At 40.0% G+C, this 19,026-nt stretch overlaps 2 protein-coding genes across 9 annotated transcripts; one reads left to right on the top strand and one right to left on the bottom strand.

Moving 5' to 3' along the window:
* The first annotated feature begins 676 nt into the window (after positions 1–676).
* On the top strand, positions 677–3,366 carry LOC141784881 (galanin receptor 2a). Its single transcript, XM_074662827.1, has 2 exons — positions 677–1,080; positions 2,211–3,366. The coding sequence occupies exons 1-2, from the start codon at positions 719–721 to the stop codon at positions 2,842–2,844; spliced, it is 996 nt and encodes a 331-aa protein (XP_074518928.1). The 5' UTR covers positions 677–718; the 3' UTR covers positions 2,845–3,366.
* A 2,464-nt stretch (positions 3,367–5,830) lies between these two features.
* On the bottom strand, positions 5,831–18,504 carry exoc7 (exocyst complex component 7). Of its 8 annotated transcripts, XM_074662818.1 has the most exons (21): positions 18,288–18,503; positions 18,060–18,125; positions 17,542–17,726; positions 17,353–17,458; positions 17,010–17,232; positions 16,750–16,917; positions 16,362–16,373; positions 15,264–15,356; positions 14,076–14,221; positions 12,525–12,677; positions 12,149–12,247; positions 12,009–12,071; positions 11,717–11,783; positions 9,928–9,966; positions 9,320–9,385; positions 9,117–9,237; positions 8,917–9,012; positions 8,773–8,836; positions 7,326–7,367; positions 7,089–7,222; positions 5,832–6,965 (listed from the first exon to the last, which is right to left on the bottom strand). In XM_074662818.1, the coding sequence occupies exons 1-21, from the start codon at positions 18,345–18,347 to the stop codon at positions 6,863–6,865; spliced, it is 2,106 nt and encodes a 701-aa protein (XP_074518919.1). In that variant the 5' UTR covers positions 18,348–18,503; the 3' UTR covers positions 5,832–6,862. The 8 variants fall into 8 exon arrangements, with proteins under 8 accessions (XP_074518921.1, XP_074518924.1, XP_074518919.1 ...); XM_074662820.1 differs by lacking the exons at positions 15,264–15,356; positions 16,362–16,373 and adding an exon at positions 14,404–14,472 and having other exon boundaries at positions 5,831–6,965; positions 18,288–18,504; XM_074662821.1 differs by lacking the exon at positions 9,928–9,966 and having other exon boundaries at positions 5,833–6,965.
* Between the last annotated feature and the right edge of the window lie 522 nt (positions 18,505–19,026).

A 19,026-nucleotide genomic window follows, 5' to 3' on the forward strand; every position in this document is an offset into this window, starting at 1 on the left:
AGTTGCAGAATGTCTTATTATGAACCATCACTGCAGTACCGGTGTGTGACCACAGGAGGGCAGGTTTCTCATAAAAGAATGACGAGAGTCAACAGGTGAGTAAAACCACCTGGAAACAGTAAATGCTGCAGGGAATGATCAGACATCGCAACCCTTAACCAAAAAATATTTTAATGCTTCATTTTTATTTATTTTTATTTTTATTTTATTTTTTTTTTCAATTTATTCACGTTAAGATGTGATTTTTTTTTAAATCAACTATTTTTAAACGATTAGTTCCTCCTACAACCATCGAACTTGTACTTTAGACGCTGTTTCCTGATGCAACCAAGCCTAGATGCACATTTCCCCTCCTCTTTGAAGCTTTTACTACATTTTATCTGTTTACAAAAATCTTTTTGTATATATAGAATCAGCTTTGAAATCACTATTTTTTTGTGTCGGTCTATATATTTTTTTGTTTTGTTTTTACTGTAAGGTTAAAATACACAAAATATTTATCAAAAAAAAAAAAACGACTTTTTTTTTACTTTAAAGAAAGACAGAAAAAAAAGAAAGATCTTTCTTTCGTTGAGGATTTGTCATGGTTTAATTAGATGATCCGGGTCTGTCGCCTGTTGCGCTTCGTCTGGATGAAAAGCTGCGCGCGCAAAGCAGACGCGCGTCTTCAGGAGCGGAGCGCACATGTTTGTTGGACTCATCCCGGACTGAGAACATCATGAATGAATACAACATGAAGACGGATCTCCCCTCCGTGAACTCTTCCTCGTGGAAAGCCGAGTCTGTGGTCATCTCTCTGGGCTTCTCGCTCATCTTCCTCCTCGGCACCGTGGGGAACTCTCTGGTGCTGGCGGTTCTGTTTCGCAACGGACAGATGAACCACAAAACCACCAACATGTTCATCCTCAACCTCGGGATCGCTGATCTGTGTTTCATTGTTTTCTGCGTGCCGTTCCAGGCCACCATCTACACGCTGGATGAGTGGGTTTTTGGAGCTGTGCTGTGTAAAGCGGTGCACTTCATCATCTTCCTCACCATGTACGCGAGCATCTTCACGCTGACAGCTGTGTCCATGGACAGGTGTGTGCAGTAAGGTGTTACATACTTTATTTATCCTCACATTTCAAAGCATGAAATGTCAAAATCTTTAGATTGAAAACTTTTGTGTTTATAGATTTAATGAGACAACACAAATTTAAGTGCCTTTGTTTCCTCTAATTCAGACACTTTGTACTCATCACATTAGTCTCCTTGTCCCACTTTCCCCCTGTTTGCCTCCAATCAGCACTGATTGATGAACTATTTCAAACACGTACGCAAACAAACAATCAACCAATCAAATAAACAAAATCCCAGCAGTGGAGGCTCAATTAGTGTCCTGGTATGCACATCAGCACAGCCGCAGTCACACTGCAGTCACAGTGATCTCTGTGTGATGTGAGGCGTTCATTTCCTGCATCCTGTTTGAAATGATTCTTTACAAACTGGAACAGAGAGCTCATTTTGACTCCACTTTCTGGATTTCATCTCTACTTTAAGACTGGTTAAAACTCTTTATGCTGCTGTAAATTTCATTTCAGGGGAAGCCACAGCTATGAAAGTTTGAGAGGAAAGTTGCAGTGAGCACCACTCCCTGCAGGGATTAAATATCTGCAAACAAACACATAAAAAGATCAAATCTAAGAGTGTTTTTGAAGCCTTCATACATCAAAAGTAATGCACAAAGATAATACAGGCAAATTATGCAAATTTGTACCAAAATGTTTCTTTCACTGGCAGGAGATCTCTTTAAATTTGCATAATTATCTTGTTGACAGACTGAGCATGGATTTCTTTCTTCTTCTTCAAATTCTACAACCATGATTGAGTTATATTAGCATCCTCCATCCTGTAAAATACAATTATGCTTCTGAAAACATATATATTGCTTCAGATTCATTGAGTCTGAAATCCTTGATTTTCTGACCAAAACCCTCTCCTTGTTGGATCAGACCATGATCAAATTTGAAACGTGTCTGACCTCCACATGAAGAAACCCAGACAGCATGATGATCAGTTTTCCCGACGTATTAAAGGTCATGTTGTCTGGTTTCATGTAAGAATACGTATGAGGTTGACATTTCCACGCTGTGTGATTTACCACTGCTCATTTATTCTTACCCTTCAATGCTGAACATCAGGATCACCTGTCCTCCCTCCTCTCTCCTCAGGTACTTAGCCATCTGCTACCCGCTCCGCTCCAGAGAGATGAGAACGCCAAAGAACGCCCTCACCTCCATCTGCTTGGTCTGGCTCTTGGCTCTGGTCTTCTCTGGTCCGTATCTCAGCTACTACTCCCAGATGGACCTGGCCGGCTCTGTGATCTGCATCCCCGTCTGGGAGTCCAAACCACGCATCATAATGGACATGTGCACCTTCATCTTCGGCTACCTCATCCCCGTCCTGGTGCTCAGCCTCACCTATGCTCGCACCATCAGGTACCTGTGGACCAGCGTGGACCCCATGAAGAACGTCTCCGAGTCGAGACGAGCAAAACGGAAAGTCACCAAGATGATCATCATCGTCGCCGTCCTGTTCTGCCTCTGCTGGCTTCCTCATCACCTCGTCGTCCTCTTCATGTGGTTCGGACACTTCCCGCTCAACCACACCACCTACGTCCTGCGGATCCTCTCACACCTGGTCGCTTACACCAACTCCTGCCTCAACCCCATCGTCTACGCACTCGTCTCCAAGCACTTCAGGAAAGGGTTCAGGAAGGTGTTCAGCTGTTCGCTGACGAGGAGGGAGGTGAACAAGGTGCATGTGGTCCAGGTGGTGAACACGGTCAGCAGCGAGGAAACGTAAACTGAGGAGAACACGGATCGGAAACCAAATGAACAACACGAGAGCAGCTGTTATTGACACTTCAAAACGCTGTGATGAAGTTGGAATGAAGCAAACTCTGGAGTTGTCTGCAAAAATTTTAACCTTGAAGTAGCGCCTGGTTATCTGTATCTTGAGTCTCAGTTTCACTGTAAATAGTTTGTTAAACAAAAGCTCCGTGCAGGTTTACGTTTGGTCAGTGCAACTTGTACAAAAACAAGAGCACGTCTGACGCCAAAGCCTCAATCCATGCGTACATATTCTCCTTTTTTTATTGTTAGCATTTGTACATAGAAAAGAGTTTATAAGCTAATCGTTGTTGTTCAGCAAACCTGCTGTCGGCCTTAATGACACTCTTTGCCTCAAGAAAACATGTTTTTGATGCCATTAAGGTGAGATTTGTGAAATAAAATATCTGACTTTTAAGATCACCATTCGTCGTCGCATCAGCTGGTTGAGGAGTCATGACTCCAGGAATGAAACACTCACTTTCCTGACTTTGCAGCTCATAAACTTGTCCACGGATTCCCCACACACAGAGCTCAGACATCCATGATCCTGAGAGAAAAAGGTCTTCAGACTTTAACAAGCCCATGACTTCCAAAGCCAAGGATGATGATGATGATGTGCTGCAGTCAGACCCAAGGATGACTCAGGTTGATGGATCAAGGACTGCAGACTGTTCTTGCTGAAAATGAAGAAAAAAGATGATGCATAATAAGTTGCTATCTAGAATAAAGAGCTCTGAAACTTAGTTCCAACATTCATGATCCCCAGAGGAAAAGTCTGAATACTTTTTATACCCTCTTATTAACTCTTTAACATCAAATGTTGGTGCATTTTTTGTTTATTGCTGAAATATCTGAGAACTTAAGAAATGGATTCCATTCCTGATCCTCTGAGTATGAACTGTCTCAGAAGACTTTAAGATGAAGACCGCATCGATAGCAGTTGAGATGTATCACTGAAGCCCTGTTTCCACCAAGTGGTCCCCTTTGGATCAGCACAGTTTGGTACGCGTTAGTTATTTTCATAAAATTGACCAGAGATTTAAACATGGCAGGGTTATGCGTTGGTCTTTATCAACATTGTTACATGAGAACAGACGATTCTTTCGATGGACTGCAGTGTTTCTAGCTCCACCTTCTGGGGTCAGATCGGTATGTCTGGCACCCCAATAGAAGGGCACCAAAATGTGGGACGGTACAGGTCGGTAATTTGGGGACCTGTCCTTGTTTTAATCAAAAAAATGTTACACTTGGTGGAAACAGGGCTTTAGAGTGAATTTCTGACTGTTTGGGATTGTCTGCATCTAAAATATGTTATCAATGCAACAGGTTATTATTGGTGTACATTGGAAGTTTGGATTTATATTTCTATCTGTTAACAGTAAATAGTATTTTTCACAATTTGTCTGATATCTTCAAACTGTAAGCAGAGCTGAGAAGTTGTTGGTGTGTTGGACTGAGAATGACTGTTACATAAGGAGCATTCTGCAGATTTTTCTCGTCACTTCAGTATTAATTAATATCAGTCTGTTGTGTTTCTCATGTAGAGCATAAAGTGTTCAAACTTCTGAAAATACGCTGCAGATCTTTCCTCCACCGGACGCCTCGTGTTGTTTCTGTAAAGTGCAATATGAGAAGATGATTATTTGTGTATCCGTGCATGCTCACAGTATTATTCTGCAGTCAAAATCATTAAATTTAAATAATAAAACCATCAGGTTACATAACTGCTGTCTGTGTCTGCTCAGTGAAAGTTACAGCTTTTATAAAGTTTCATAACTTTTCTGTCAGTTGTCCTTCCTTGGACCTCTTTTGGAAACATTTTTCTTCCCACACGTCACTTTAGGGGGCGAAATGTTAATTTTCTGCCTGACATATCTCACCCACTGACAGGTGTCACTGTTAGAAGATAATTAATCACTTCTCCTGTCAGTGCTCACGCTGTTCTGGATGATCAGTGTGGGTCTGTTGAGCGGCTTCCTGCTAAAAAAGAAATTTAAGTTGATTAAAGTCTTTTTTTTTTTCTTTTCTCCTCTCTTCTGCAGTTCCTCTGAGGGGTAAACTGAGGCATTCCCTGGCAAGCCAAAAAATATTATCTCTTCATCATATCCTGGGTCTACCCCGGGGTCTCCTCCCAGGTGTCCTCACCAGATATTCGAAGCACCTCATCTGACTTTGTGAGTAGTCACCCAAAAATCAACAATGATTTGTTTTTATCTTCTCGTCCTCTTTTAAATCTTTTTTATTGATTTACATTTGAAGGAGAGTTTAGCTGAGCTTGTTTTAATTGTAAAAATGCATCTATTTATTTTACTGTTAACTTTTTCTGTTACAGTATCATAAGCAGGAGTGTAAAATATCATTCGTTGTCTTTATTCTTTTAATCTTTTTTTCTGATGTTCTCCTTATTTTGTGTTTTTTTATATATATATATTGTTGTATTTTCTTCCACACCACCTCACATCTCTCTTTACTTTTCATTTTTACTTTGTAAAGCACCTTGTAGCTGTGTTTTAAAAAGTAATATATCAAGTTTATTATTACAATTATTACTTAAATTAATTTAAATTAACCCTCTGATGCATAAAATGTGGAATTCTGTGTCAAGATTTTTGACGTGATTTTATTCTTAGGGTATCAAAATAATGTTTTTAATTTCTTTTTTTTAAATACATGATTTGTTCAGAAAGTAACAGACATGTCTACTCCAGTGGACACTGTTCAGTATAAAACAGCATGAACTTAAAAAAACTTGTAAAAAAAAAAAATAATAAAAAAAAATAATATTTTTTATTAATATATTTTTTAATAAATAAAATTAATCTTATTTATTTATTTTTTTTTGGTAATTCCATTAAAAAAAATTATGCACTGCAAAAAAATCAATATTTTCAGACATTTTTAACCATGCACATTTTAAAGTTGATGAGCTTTTTCTCTGACATTCTGAAGAAATCAAGTCTTTAAAAACACTAACATTGCCTTTTTTCATGTTTTATGAAGAATACACAGACAGATACAGTTCCACCACAGAAACCATTGGCGTTTTGTGGAAACTTATTTTTTTAAAAACATCCATTGCAGGGACCACAATGCACCAGAGGGTTAACAGTGAAACGACTATATGTATGACTCTTTTGGATCAACCCCGCTGATTACAAAGTCTGGATAATTTTCACCTCATTTATTTCTTTGCTACAAATAACTTATAGCTTAAATGCTGGATTGTGTGCACCTGTCAGGTTGACACAAAGTGTTAAATATTCTACTCAATGTTTCAAGCTTGGTGATGACTGTATATTTCATTTTGAAGCGTCTGTCTTTTTTAAGATTACGAAAGGGGTTAAAACAGATGGAGCAGCAGTTGATGGTGCTCCTCTCTTTTCCTGTAACAGCCAACCATCGTTATGTAAATGAATTCAAACAATTTGGAGCATCCTGCTCGCAGCCTCTGACTCTGATTTTCACACACATCGAGGCATTTCCCTCTGTGAAGCACAGAGGTCACATCTAATGATGGCGTCTTCACCCCAGGGTTCCTGCAGCGGTTTAAAACCTCCAGCGCTCATCAGGATGTAGTTGCTTCCAGTCTAAATGATGTGTTTTCTGCACCTGTAGTTAACCTGATGGCAAAGAGCAGCTATTCCTGGATTCTGCTCAGGTTTCCACGCTGATGCTATCATTACTGGCTCTGTGGAGGATACAGAGCGCTCATTGTTCAGTCTGTTGTTTTCAGCTCTGGTAATCAGCTTTGTGCCACTCCGTTGTGTAACTGTCCTAAACCAAACAAATGATTTCACAGATTTCCCTTTATTAGTTTAAAATGTGAAGCTGGAGCGGCTAAATTACATAAATACATCAGGTTGGTTTGTTTGTACAAAACATACAGAGGAGAGGAGAGGAGGGGGGAGCAGGGTGAGGAGACTCTCAGCGGTTAGAGGAGTCGACTCCCGTTCACGGTGAGAAACGTGAGGAAGAGGAGTCAGGGTTAATCAGGCAGACGTGTCAAACAGCTTTTCTATCATCTCCTCCACCTCCTCAGGTCGATACTTGTGATACTTCTCGGGGTTCTTAGTGAAAGAAATGTTGGCACATCTGGAAGACACAAGAAAAATAAATCACATTTGAATCATTTCCCCACAGGATGTTGAGCTGAACTTCACTTTTTACGACCAATAAATAAAAGTGTGTTTATGTCTCCGCCAGCACTGCTCTCACCTCTGCAGGAAGCTCCTATAAGCGTCAGACACGACCTTCTTCTGCGACTGACGGATGAAGTCTCTCTGCTCTTTGTCCGGGATGGCCCAGCCCTTCTGGATCTTACACAACTCCTCCAAACCGTCGTTGAAGCCCTGAGAGGCACAAAAAGGAGAGAGGTTGGTTTGTTCTCTCACGGCCAGGCTTCGACTGCGCAGGTTTTCACTGAATCAGATGTTCAAAGATGTCTGAGCTCACCTTGAATTTGTCTTTTATCACTTGTCGCTCCTTATCCTTGAGCTGCAGGGAGGAGAGAATACAGCCACGTCAGTCCCTGAGGCTCAAACAAGCTTTTTCTAAACATTTTCACTTTTATTTTTAGACATTTAGATGTTATAAGACTCTCAAAGATGAAAAAAAAATGTTTTTTCAAAGAAATGAATGGGTGAGTATTAGTGCTGTCAGGCAATTAGGCAAGGCAAGTTTATTTTTATAGCACATTTCAGCGAGGCAATTCAAAGTACTTTGCATAGAAAATGTATTAAAAGAAAACAATCACAATTTAATTAAAAAGCAGATAAATATAATAATATAATAATATAAAACAAAACAAAATTTATTTGGGTACCTCAAACAGATATAAAATTAAAATGGGATTAACTCAATTATTTTATTATAAATTATAATTACAAATCCTGTAATTAATTTGATAATTTTTTACTTTTTTAAAAAAATATATTTTTTTTTTTTATTGTATCTTATTATTGAAGATTGTATCTGTATTTTATTGTATTAAAAATAATAATAAAACAAAATAAACTAATTAATAACAGGATTTGTAATTAATTAATCAAATTAATCACATTTTTTTCTCATATCTGCTTAAGGTCCCAAATTAAGTCTAATCTAAATTCTAGGAAATTACAAAACTGTATTGCATGACTAATCAAATGATTACACAAAGAAGAGAAGATTTGTAAATATACATTTTTTCAATTCAATTGCAACCGTTAACTGTATTTATAGAAGTAAATCCTGTTTTTCAGCGGGGGAAGGCGAGGTCTGGCGGAGCTAGTCAATCAAAATCCTGCTCGTAAACTACCATGGGTGAGAGCGGTGCACTCTTTGGATGAGATATCAGCATGGATATAAGGAGAAGATGTGAGATGACAGAGGTCTAGCGAGACGCTGCAAGTCAGAAAAGTTCAGACAGCTCACGCTCCATCTAAGGATGTGTCGCGGTAGTTCAGAGAGAAAGAGCGGGGCCATCGTGAGAAAAGACGACGAAGATCATGGGGAGGATCAAAGGATGGAGCACCCGCAATGATCGCGATCAAAAACAGGAAGAGAGTCCCCTCTTCTTGGGTAGTTTTGGTGTTTACATAGTCATAGAAAACAATATTATTTGGGTTTTGAAAGATAGTTCAAGCTGAGCTGAAAATGTCTGGCAGCTAATGAGTTAATCTTGTGTTAATTTTTATAACACATTCATTTGAGGTGTAATCAATTAATCAATTTAATAAGTGGGTTAAAGTGACAGCTCTAGTTAGTTTATCAGCAGTGTGTGCTGTGTTAAAATCAACCTGTAGGAGACACTCGGGCCTCAGCTAGAACCAGCCAACCCTCAGCCTCTCAGTGCCAGAAATCATACAGACGTGTTGAAGTTGACACGTCTGCTCTGGAGTTAATAAAATAAAGTTCTGACCTTGGTGCCGGGCTGGAAAACAGGCATGTTTCTGTCCGTCAGGTGCTCTGTAACCTTCAACCAGCTGTGATACATAAAAACACATCATGTCAGGGAAAAGGTGATGGATTTAAAGTTTGTCTGTTTATTTGAATACATGCTCACCTGCTCTTGTACATCATGATCTGCTGCTCTATGAGCTCTCTGTACGAACTCTCGGCTTTCTTCTGAGTCACCGTCACCAGCTGGATCAGCTCAGACCTGAACACAGTCACAGCAGAGACACAGCAGCAGATTTATTAAATGTTTCCCTTTTTGGTTTGTGTTGATATTAAACACTTTTGTTTTAAAATAAAGCTCCTCACTTCTCCAGCGACTTCAGGATGTAGTTGTAGTTGTTGTGCAGGAAAATGGCGCTCAGAGCTGAATCTTCGTACACTTTGGATTTGCTGAGCAGGTTCAGCTGCAGGTTCCCTAAAACCTTACCTGAGAGAAGAAGGAGTTGTTCATTAGAATTAAACCAGAACACTTCACACCAGAGAGACATTTCTTCCTCTTGTGCTCTTACAGATGTAGGTGCTGAGGAGCCGCTTGTTGAACTCGGAGGTGTAGCTGCTCGCTGATGAGCTCGTCTCTGAAAGAAAAGCAAAGGTTTAAACACAGAGGGCACTTTACATTTTCAGAATAACTCACAGCTATGATTCCTGATCTGATGACACTCGTGTTATTTTCTCTTTAGAGGCCGAGTGGGAGGAAATCTCCACTCCGGACAATGACGGCTAATTACAGAGAGCACTCAGGTTTCAGATGCAGCTTCTGTAAGTGCTTGAAACAACCTGTTAGTGACAGCTGAGTGTCCCAGAGAAACAGAGTTAATCAAATTCACAATGTGGGAAACACTGTTCAGAATTCTGACTGATTCACACTAAAGTATGAATCCTCATTCTCCTCAATAATTCAGAGGAAATACTGATGTTTACATGTGTCTGATACATTTTGGGATCAGCTTCTTTTCACAAACAGTCTTTTAAACATGTTAAATTATGAATAAGTCTGCCCAAACATGTTAGAAGGATGTTAAAGTTAGCTGGTAGCTTCTTAAGATCAACTACTGATATTTCATGGGGTGTGCTGATAGTGCTTCTTCCACCAGGGCTCATCAGGTCTTTGGCTTACCTCGGGGGTCTAAAGGTATATTGTATGTGTCCCCCAGTACTAAAAAGGCCGAGGCAAGGCAATAGAGAAGAGAAAGAGAAAGAGGCACAAGTGCAAAAAGGTTAGAAAAGATTTGTTAGTGCAGAGTAAGCAAACAGTCATCAGCCAGGCAGTGAGGGTGTGAGCGATTAAAAGGAGAGGCAGCACTGGAAAAACTGAAATCTTAGGAAGAGTTTTTGTCTTATTTTCAGTAGAAAATGTCTTTTTAGACTTAGTTTGAGACACATTCACCTGACCAGTCCAGAAAAATGTCTTGTTTTAAAGACATAAATGAGGTCTGAATTGCTTGTGGATTGCTGGGAGATTTTTTTAAACTTGTTACAAGCAATTCAGACCTCATTTTTGTGTTTAAATAACTTGATATAAGACTTTTTTTGGACTGGTCGGGTGAATGTGGCTCAAATCAAGTGTAACAAAACAATTTTACTGAAAATAAGACAAAAACACTTGATAAGATTTCAGTTTTTGCAGTGAGAAAAAAAAGAAGGGTTTAAAGTGATTATATAAAACATGTCTTTTCTTAAACTTTACACATGCAGACTTCTGAAAGGAGGGGGAAGCAGTTTGCAGCAGCACAAGGTCAGAAGAAGGAAGAAGGTGCAAGAGGTAAAGATGGAAACACGTCACAGATGCAGAGTAAACAGAGGGAGGAAAAGACAAGAGAAGGTCTGTCCACCTACAGCATCAGTGATGTGTAAACGAACCTTTAAAATCTGGATTCAGGGAGAAGTAATAGGCTGTGGAGGAAGTATTTGGACTGTGATGTTTTGTTGTGGCTCTGTATGCTGTAAAAAATGAAATCTTATCAAGTGTTTTTGTCTCATTTTAAGTAAAAATTGTCTTGTTATACTTCATATGAGCCACATTCAACAGGTCAATTCAGAAAACTGTCTTGTTTTAAGTTATTTAAAGACAAAAAAGAGGTCTGAAATACTTGTTACAAGTAAAAAAAAATCTGACAATGGAACAAGAGAAAGTTTGCTCAAAACTAGAATAATGTCATATTACAAGTAACTTTTCTCCTGTTCCATTGGCAGATTTTTTTAAGCTGTTACAAGCAATTCAGACCTCATTTTGTCTTTAAATAACTTGAAATCAGACATTTTTCTGGACTGGTCAGGTGAATGTGGCTTTGATTAAGTCTTAAAAATTCATTTTGTACTGCAAAAAAGACAAAAACACTTGATAAAATTTCAGTTTTTTACAGTATAGAGTCACTGCAAAGAGCCAGGGAGGTTCAGGCGTCTCACGTTTTAACTGGTGTCAAGTCACTGAACATATATTAAGTGAACTTCTGGATTTAATTTTCTGTATTTTGCAGGAGAAACCAGAGGTCAAGAGACTAAGAGACACTAAGGGCAGCAAAATGGCTGTTAAGCACTTTGTTTTAGGTCTCTGCGTTCAAGGGCTCATAGGTCAGACATCATTAAACGAGCACAACAACCTTAAGGTTTCGCTTCAGACTTAATTTGCTGAAGGGAGAGGAGAAATAAAGAACTCATCACAGTCCAAACACATAAGCAGGAAAAACTGTGCTCCTGTGTGCAGGTTAACAGAACAACACCATCGTTACAGCGTTCATGTCAGTGAAAATAAATCACACACAGCCAGCGAGGATCACGGCTGATATTAGCTCCAAATGAAACAATGTCCGTGCAGCAGGAGGTCTGACAGCACGGCTAACAGGCTGTCTTGTTGTGTGTGAGTGTGTATAAGTGTGTGTGTGTAGGTTGTGTCCCTGTGTCCATACCTTGTGAAGCCAGCATGGCTCCAGCCGTCTCATGGAAGTCCAGCAGCTGCTGCAGGAACAGGATTGCCTGCAGGAGCGAGAGGTCAAGGTAAGCATCGCCTCGGCTTATTCATTAAACTCACACACTCCGCTTGCTCCTGTTAGCTGTTACTATGGAGACCGCCTGGGTCCCCGGAGATGAGCAAACAGACGAGACCTCATAGAGAGGTGTTAGTTTGAAGTGCAGAGAGAGGGGCAGCAAACATAAATCACAGAGTTGTGTAAGAGAGGAGTGAGTGGAGAGCGTGCTTACGTTGCTCGTCAGCTCGTGAACGGTTCCATCTTTTGGCATGTTGTACTCTTTATCCGGATCATTCTGAGGTCAGACAGGGGAGGATTGAGTTATTAATGATTGCTTGATTCATTACAGAGAGTTCAATGGGTGTGTCTCACCTTGATGCTGTCTGCAAACTCCTCCAAAGCTTTGGCTCCGATCGTCTCCATGGAAGTGATGAGAGTTGGCAGCTTGTTCTTGGTGCTTGCTGCTGTTCCCTGAAAACACAATCCCAAACAAATATTCAGCTTTAGATTGATTAATGAGCTGGTTCTGTAACAGTATCATGCATAAACCATTTTACTGTGTTGTCAGATTATGCATTTTATCTATCTTAAGTTAGAAAAACTTGTAGCAAAACAGACTTCATGAGAGGAAATCTGATTAATTCCAAACTTTTCCAACCAGAGAAGAAGCCTGCTATTATCTGAAAAACCTACGACCTCCTTCAGTTTGTTTTAATATTATAAACACTGAGATTAGAGAAAATGAGACCTGCAGCGTGGCATCAAAGTCCGACTTGTTCATCTTCAGATGTCTGAGGATGGGGAAGATGGTGAGGACAGCCGAGTAATCGTGACGCATGATGGCTCTGCGAGCTGCAGACACGATGTTGTCTCCCTCCAGCATCAGGTTGTCCAGCGCCTCCTGTGGACAGGAGAGGAAACACAAAACAAGTTAGACATTAGAGCTGGATCTAAAATATCCCTCTGGACTTCAATTGAGTGTATGCTGATAATGGAGATATTTCTGTTGTCTTCAAGTCTGCAGGAAAAGATCAAGTCCTGACATTTAGACTGAGCCAGGTAAACGGGTAATTCTTAATTAAGGGAGATTTTCCATCCCTAGAGTAGATTTCCAAGAAAAAAATGCTTTTATTTCTTTACAAAAACCATTTTTTTATAAGAGTTAGGTTTAAGAAGCTATGAAAAATAACTGTGTTTCAATGATTATATTTCAATACTTTATCTGTGTGTTGAACATTCAAATGTGCAAGAATTTCACTGTTTTGGGCTTGTCTCCTTTATAATAAAGCAATTCAAGTGCTAAAATCATTTAAATCTTCAGTTTACATTTCCTCAAAAGACATTTTTCAAATTCATACAGTTTATATTTGTTCAATTTGCAATTAATTTATGGTTAAATATTGCTGTCCCCTAAGCTTCCCTTATTACAACTACACTCAACATTTTTACAGACTAATAGTTTTTACAAAAAAGATTTTGATGCCCACATATGTAAGTAATTTGATCTTTTATACTCCCTGATGTGAGAGTATATTTATCAGATATCAGTACCAAACAAGCTACTATTTCAATATTTTAACTAATTAGTAGGAAATTTTACTTTATATACATACATTTTGTGTACATTGTATGCTAGCTAACCTGTTAGCTTAGCAAGTCTAAAACTTAACCAACATTTTTTGCAAAAAGTGAAATTTTTCATTACCATCACACAGGTGACAAGCCCAAAACAGTGAAAAATTTGTACATTTGAATTTTCAACACACATTTCAAAAACATTTGTCTTCTTGGAAATCTACCCTGAGGACAAAAAAATTCCCTTAATTAAAAAATCACCCCATTATTTCTTATTACAGTGCAGAGACTTTTCTGATAACTTCTCAAACTCATCAAACAAGCTATGAGGGTTTGATTTATGTGAAAACTTTTAATCATATATATTCAGGTGTCTTGAATACAGATGGATGGACAAAAAACAAAAACAGATCATGTCTGCCTTTAAGAGGTTAAACTGAAGAGGTCTAATGCAGGGTTACTTCACAGAGACAGTTGAGGATTCTCGCCTAAACTCACACTGCGTTGTGATGTGGAGCCTCACATGAACTTGACCTTCAGGTCTTTAGACTGGAACTGAAACATGTACGCTCAACGCAGAGTTCTTTGAAACTCAAAGCCTCCTAGAAAGTTAGCATCTGAGTTTAACATCTTTTCTAGTTAACCCTTTCCGTCCTAAACCACAAAAAAAGCTTCTCAAAGCTAGACGACATATCGTTGAACCATCAGATCGATCACTTCTCACCTGAATGAGCGAGTCGAAGGTCTTCTTCTGGTGGTGCTCGGGGATGATTTCTGCCAGCAGGGCGTACTCGCTCTGAGCCAGCTTGACGAAGGCGCTAATGCAGTGAATGTACGAGTCGATCTCGATGTCCAGAACGTCGTCTTTCCCTGAGGGGAGCACAAAGATCTTGTAAGCAGTTAGATCAAAAACAGTCTGAGGCGTGGCTGTTTTTTACAGGGCAGAGTGTGTCAGTGTGTATTTATTTAACTGTGACGTGTTTGGAAAACATTAAAGAATGTTGTAAATTCCTACTTTCTTCCTTCTCTCCCCCCATGTCCCCGTCACTCACCTGCAGCAGCCCCATGCTTCTCGGTCAGGGCGTCAGACAGATGTTTGACCCGCAGGTCGTGATCAAAACCTGGTGGGTGGGGAGGTGGAGGGACACAGGCCCAGTCAGACCTGAGGGTGTCATGACTGGGCCATGTGGAGGGGCAGGGGACAAACCTGAACATCTGAATCGACCACCACCAAGCACCCAGCAGGGGGAGGAAGCAGGGGGCGCCCACAACAGTCGGGTGGGAGGGGCTTGAGTGTGTGTTTGTGTGTGACTCATGTCCGTGTTAGTCAGTGTGTGGGTCAACTACACGAAAGACAAAACGTCACAACAGCTTTAGCTTCAGAGCAGGTTGTTCCCATCTTTTGAAATTATTAATTATAATAAATGTACTACATTTCCCAGAATGCCTTGCACCAACTCAAACAAGATATTCTTGCAGCTCAAATAAAAATTATTTAGTCTTCGCAGCTGCATTGCTGATCTTTTGAGAAACTTAAGGGTGTAAAATATAGTTTTGGCTCTTAAAAAAGGAGCTCTACAGCACCTCTAGTGGTCAAAAATGGAATTAGAAACATATGACTTGCTACATAACACGTATTTGAATTTAAACTGTTAATACTAGGTTTACATAATAATAGATTAACAGTTTCAATGGTTGTTTGAATAACTCTTTCCACCTGCCTTATTCCAGGATTTTAGATTTTGTTTTATGTTCCTTGTAATCTGCCTCATCCTGAAGCTGTTGTGACTTAAAGGAGATTTATGTGTGCTTGTTTCTCTACATGAGAAACAACATGGCAGCACAACATAAACAATGAAGGAGAAGAAAGAGCAATAGAGAAGACACCGGAGAGTTGACCAAAGTGTGTTACCTTCCAAAGGAGTGAGGTTAGAGCCCCCCTTTTTCCCATCCAGCCCATGCTGTGAGTACTGTTTCAGAAGGTTCTGAGCCTTGCGAATGGTCCCTGGTCCCATAAACACACAGAGACAGAGTCCAGAGGAGGAGGGGCAGCAGGTCCAGACAGCCAAGAAACAGAAGATGGAAGAAGAGGAAGAAGAAGAAGAAGAAAAGGAAGAGCTAGGTGATGAACACAGACACCACCACCCCCAGGCAGCAGAGGAGGGAGCCTAACACCAACGCTACATGACCAGTGAGAGGCAGAGCGACTACAGCTAGGTCATAAAAACACACCAGGATACGTGTGCTCAGTGCTCAGGGTCATGTAAGAGCAGATAAACAGGTTAGGTCAGGAGTCAAAAACATAAAAACAGCCAAAAATTAAAACAATTAAAATTCACATCCAGCATTATTATCACTAATATTACAAAAACAGTCTGTTGCAATCTTTAAACATATTAAAACAACATGTTTGTGCTGGGTTAGTGAGTTAGTTCACATGAAGCGCACTTGGTTAAAGCTGCATTCATTGGGTTTCATCTTTGAGCCACAGGGGGGCAGAGGAACGCAGCAACAAGCTGAAAGCAGCAGCTCTTAAGTTTGTGGAAAGTAGCTTCTGGCTGGAGCTTTAAACCTGCAATATTTCTCGTGTGGAGCTACTTCACTTACTCCTCAGTTACTACTGTCCATAAACATAAATATTTAGAGTTACAGAGGTCAGTCAGTTACTTAACAAACCCTCAGTTATGTATTAATTACTGCACTACAACCATAGTTAATTTATATTCTGCTTCTGCTTCCTTGTATCTGCTGATTTTGATAAATAAAATCCTCAGCTTTAATCTGCTAGTGCTGATGTTAATTCTAATTCATCAGCCTGCAGCACACAACACAGTGATACTTGAGGCTCAGATCTACACTAAAAACAAGCACAAACAACAACAATGAACGCCTTCGCTCTGCTTTTCTCTAGTCCAATTTTCCATGACTAAACAAACTCTTTTTGTCCGAGAATAAAACAATCTGACAGACGAAAGCAAGCACAACGCACACACTAAAGCTTTGTGTTTACCTGGGATGTAGACTGTCATCACAACATTGGGATTATGAGAGAGGAAAGGATGAAGGATTAGTCTGAGCTGAGTCAAATCACAGAGAAACAGAGAAGTGTGTGCATTTGTTGGGGAGTGCTCTACATCTGGGTTAGGGGGATAATCAAAGAGCGGACGTGGAGGACACTTCAAACAGAATAATGTGGCTGGATGGTAATCAAAATAGACTGAGAGCGATGAAGAGGTGGATTTCCATGTGATGAAAGGTGCCGCTAACATTAAATCATCAAGATTACGCAGAATCAGGTGCAAGTTAGATTTATCTATAGGAGAAGACTCGTGTGTAGGGTTTGATTACAGATCGAGGTGAGGAAATAGATTTTGTCCAATTGGACGCCTGATGCTGACCTGGTCTCTTTGGAGCCTTTTTAGTGGGCGTGTCCTTCCGTTTTGTTTGGACAGCAGGTGAGTAGAGGATCCCAGAGGAGGCGCTGTTCTTCCGGAAATGATCCTTCAGACCTTTGATGGAGCGATCCAGCTGGCTGGACCTGATCTGGAAGTAGACGTTCATGAAATCTGCAAAAAAATAGAGAAGAAAATCTAAATTTAAAAAGGAGAAACACGAGAGAAACAGTGGATAAACAAAAAGCTAATGAACATTGCTGTACCCTGGTTACGTCCGTACTCCACCAGCCAGCCAGCGATGCAGATGATATCCTGGAGAACACCTTCAGGCAGGTGTTCCAACACCACATCCTCCTGCACCTCCAGCTCTTCATCTAAGCTGATGGCGTCCAGGATGAGGATTGGAGGGACAGGTTTGCTGTAGCGAGTCAGCAGGCTGCGGAACTCTGCCTCCAGAAGCTCCTTACCTTTCTCAAAGCGAGCTTTCTGCACAGAAGTGAATAGATAAACAACTATTTCAGTTAATCTTCCTACTTTCATTAATCAGTTTCTCCCACATGAAACTACATTTTAGGAAGAATAATATAAAGATGAAGGTTACTGTACCACTGTGTTGAGTTCGGGGCTGTCAGGATTGTTATCTTGAAAGTACTCCACAGCTTTCTGAATCTTTGCAATACAAGCCAGATACTCATCCAACCTCCCAGTCGGCCTGAAAATAAGAGCATGAAACATCTAAAGTTCTAGTCCACATGTTCAAAATCATCAAAGTGCATAAATACTTCAGAGTCCCACCCCTCTCTGATGATCCTGTCTGTGTCTTTAGCCACATGGTAGTAACTGATGACATGATCCATGCAGGACAGAGTCTTATCCACGTTCTCCTGAAGACGCTGAAGATTCTCTGTCTGTTTGTGGACAGGGATGATGGAGTTCTCCAGCTGCATCAGGCGGCTCTCAAACGAGGACAGGATGGAGACCTTAGAGGATAAAAACAAATTAGATTAATCATTCAAATTAACCTGCTGCTAAAACAACTTGACATGTAGAAATGAGACAAACACAAAATCTTGTACCCATTTTCTTTTTGCATAGCAGGCTGACACCTGAGGTTATCCCAACTCCCCTTTACACATCGGTTAACCTTTGTAATTTCTTTACCTTTAATCAGTCATTATTGCTGACATCCATGCTTTGAGTTAAAACTACACTTGCTTTGGTTAGTTAATTTCCATTTGGCTCAATAAATTTGCTTTTTTGTTCGTTTTTTAGATAAGGTGCAAAACACATCCCCGGATGTGTTTCCATCCTACCATGCCCTTAGTCAGCTGATCACTCTTCTCCAGGTTTTCTCTGATGAATGACAGCGTCTCCTGCTCCTGTAGCACCAAACACAACAGACACGACTCTTTTATTTCATACTGACAGTGAACCTTGTCATTCTGTGTGTCTATAAATGCAGATTTTGGTATCAAGATTATAAATACTCTGCAGAAAAGTGTTCGTTTGGGATGCTTCCTTCCTCCCTAACCATGTCTGACCTGCTTCAGTTTCTCCTCTATCTCCCGCTTCCTGGCGGACGCGTCCTCGGTGGGAATCATCCTGGTGGTGTTTCCAATAAAAGGACGATCACCAGTGTTAAAATAAATTTAAAACTGCGTTGAAGGTCATAGAATATGATTACACGGGGGTTTCTGAGCTACTGTTATGGATAGCTAACCACAAAAACAGTAATATCCGGAAGCTAGCTACAAGAATTCAGACGTTTCCTATTTTAATTTCAAAATAAAGCAGCCAAGTCTTCCAAACTAGGGTTTTCTTGCCGGCAAATAGATTGTGTTCGATCAAATTGTGTCAATTTTAGTACTGCATAACTGTGCAACATCGTAAAAAATCGCGTATTACACACCTTTAAGTTTCGAAGTGTATTACCATTATTTTGAAGGTATGTCTCGTTAAGTTCCTGTACCAACGTCAGTATGTACTGGGCGAGGCTTCGCTTCCTGTCCTAGGACCATTTGGAACTAGAAAGACGCCATGTTTGTTGTGGCAAATTCAATATTTCTAATTTGTATTAACACGTTGAAAATTAACTCAAACGTGCTCCTTGAAACGTTTTCACCCGAATCATTTGTTTTTTTTAGTGATTTGTACTTTAAGGTTACAAATCCTTTAAATAATTTCATAGGCACTAAGCAATCATCTGGTTCGTTTAACAAATAACTTCATTAAAAAAACACAACAGCATTCAGAAAAATGTTACAAATTTATTAGCACAAA

Source organism: Halichoeres trimaculatus, unplaced genomic scaffold (assembly GCF_033239565.1).
Source record: "Halichoeres trimaculatus isolate MK-OKI-2021-1 unplaced genomic scaffold, fHalTri1.1 fHalTri1_scaffold_23, whole genome shotgun sequence".
In the NCBI taxonomy this organism is placed as follows: Eukaryota; Metazoa; Chordata; class Actinopteri; order Labriformes; family Labridae; genus Halichoeres; species Halichoeres trimaculatus.

What these genes read in the sequence shown, in the direction of transcription:
- LOC141784881 (XM_074662827.1), top strand. Translation starts at nt 719, where the DNA reads ATGAATGAATACAACATGAAGACGGATCTCCCCTCCGTGAACTCTTCC. An exon ending in ACAGCTGTGTCCATGGACAG is followed by an intron (nt 1,081 to 2,210) that starts GTGTGTGCAGTA and finishes CTCTCTCCTCAG; the next exon opens with GTACTTAGCCATCTGCTACC.
- exoc7 (XM_074662818.1), bottom strand. Translation starts at nt 18,347, where the DNA reads ATGATTCCCACCGAGGACGCGTCCGCCAGGAAGCGGGAGATAGAGGAG. An exon ending in TAGAGGAGAAACTGAAGCAG is followed by an intron (nt 18,126 to 18,287) that starts GTCAGACATGGT and finishes TTGGTGCTACAG; the next exon opens with GAGCAGGAGACGCTGTCATT. An exon ending in GCCCCGAACTCAACACAGTG is followed by an intron (nt 17,233 to 17,352) that starts GTACAGTAACCT and finishes ACTTCTGTGCAG; the next exon opens with AAAGCTCGCTTTGAGAAAGG.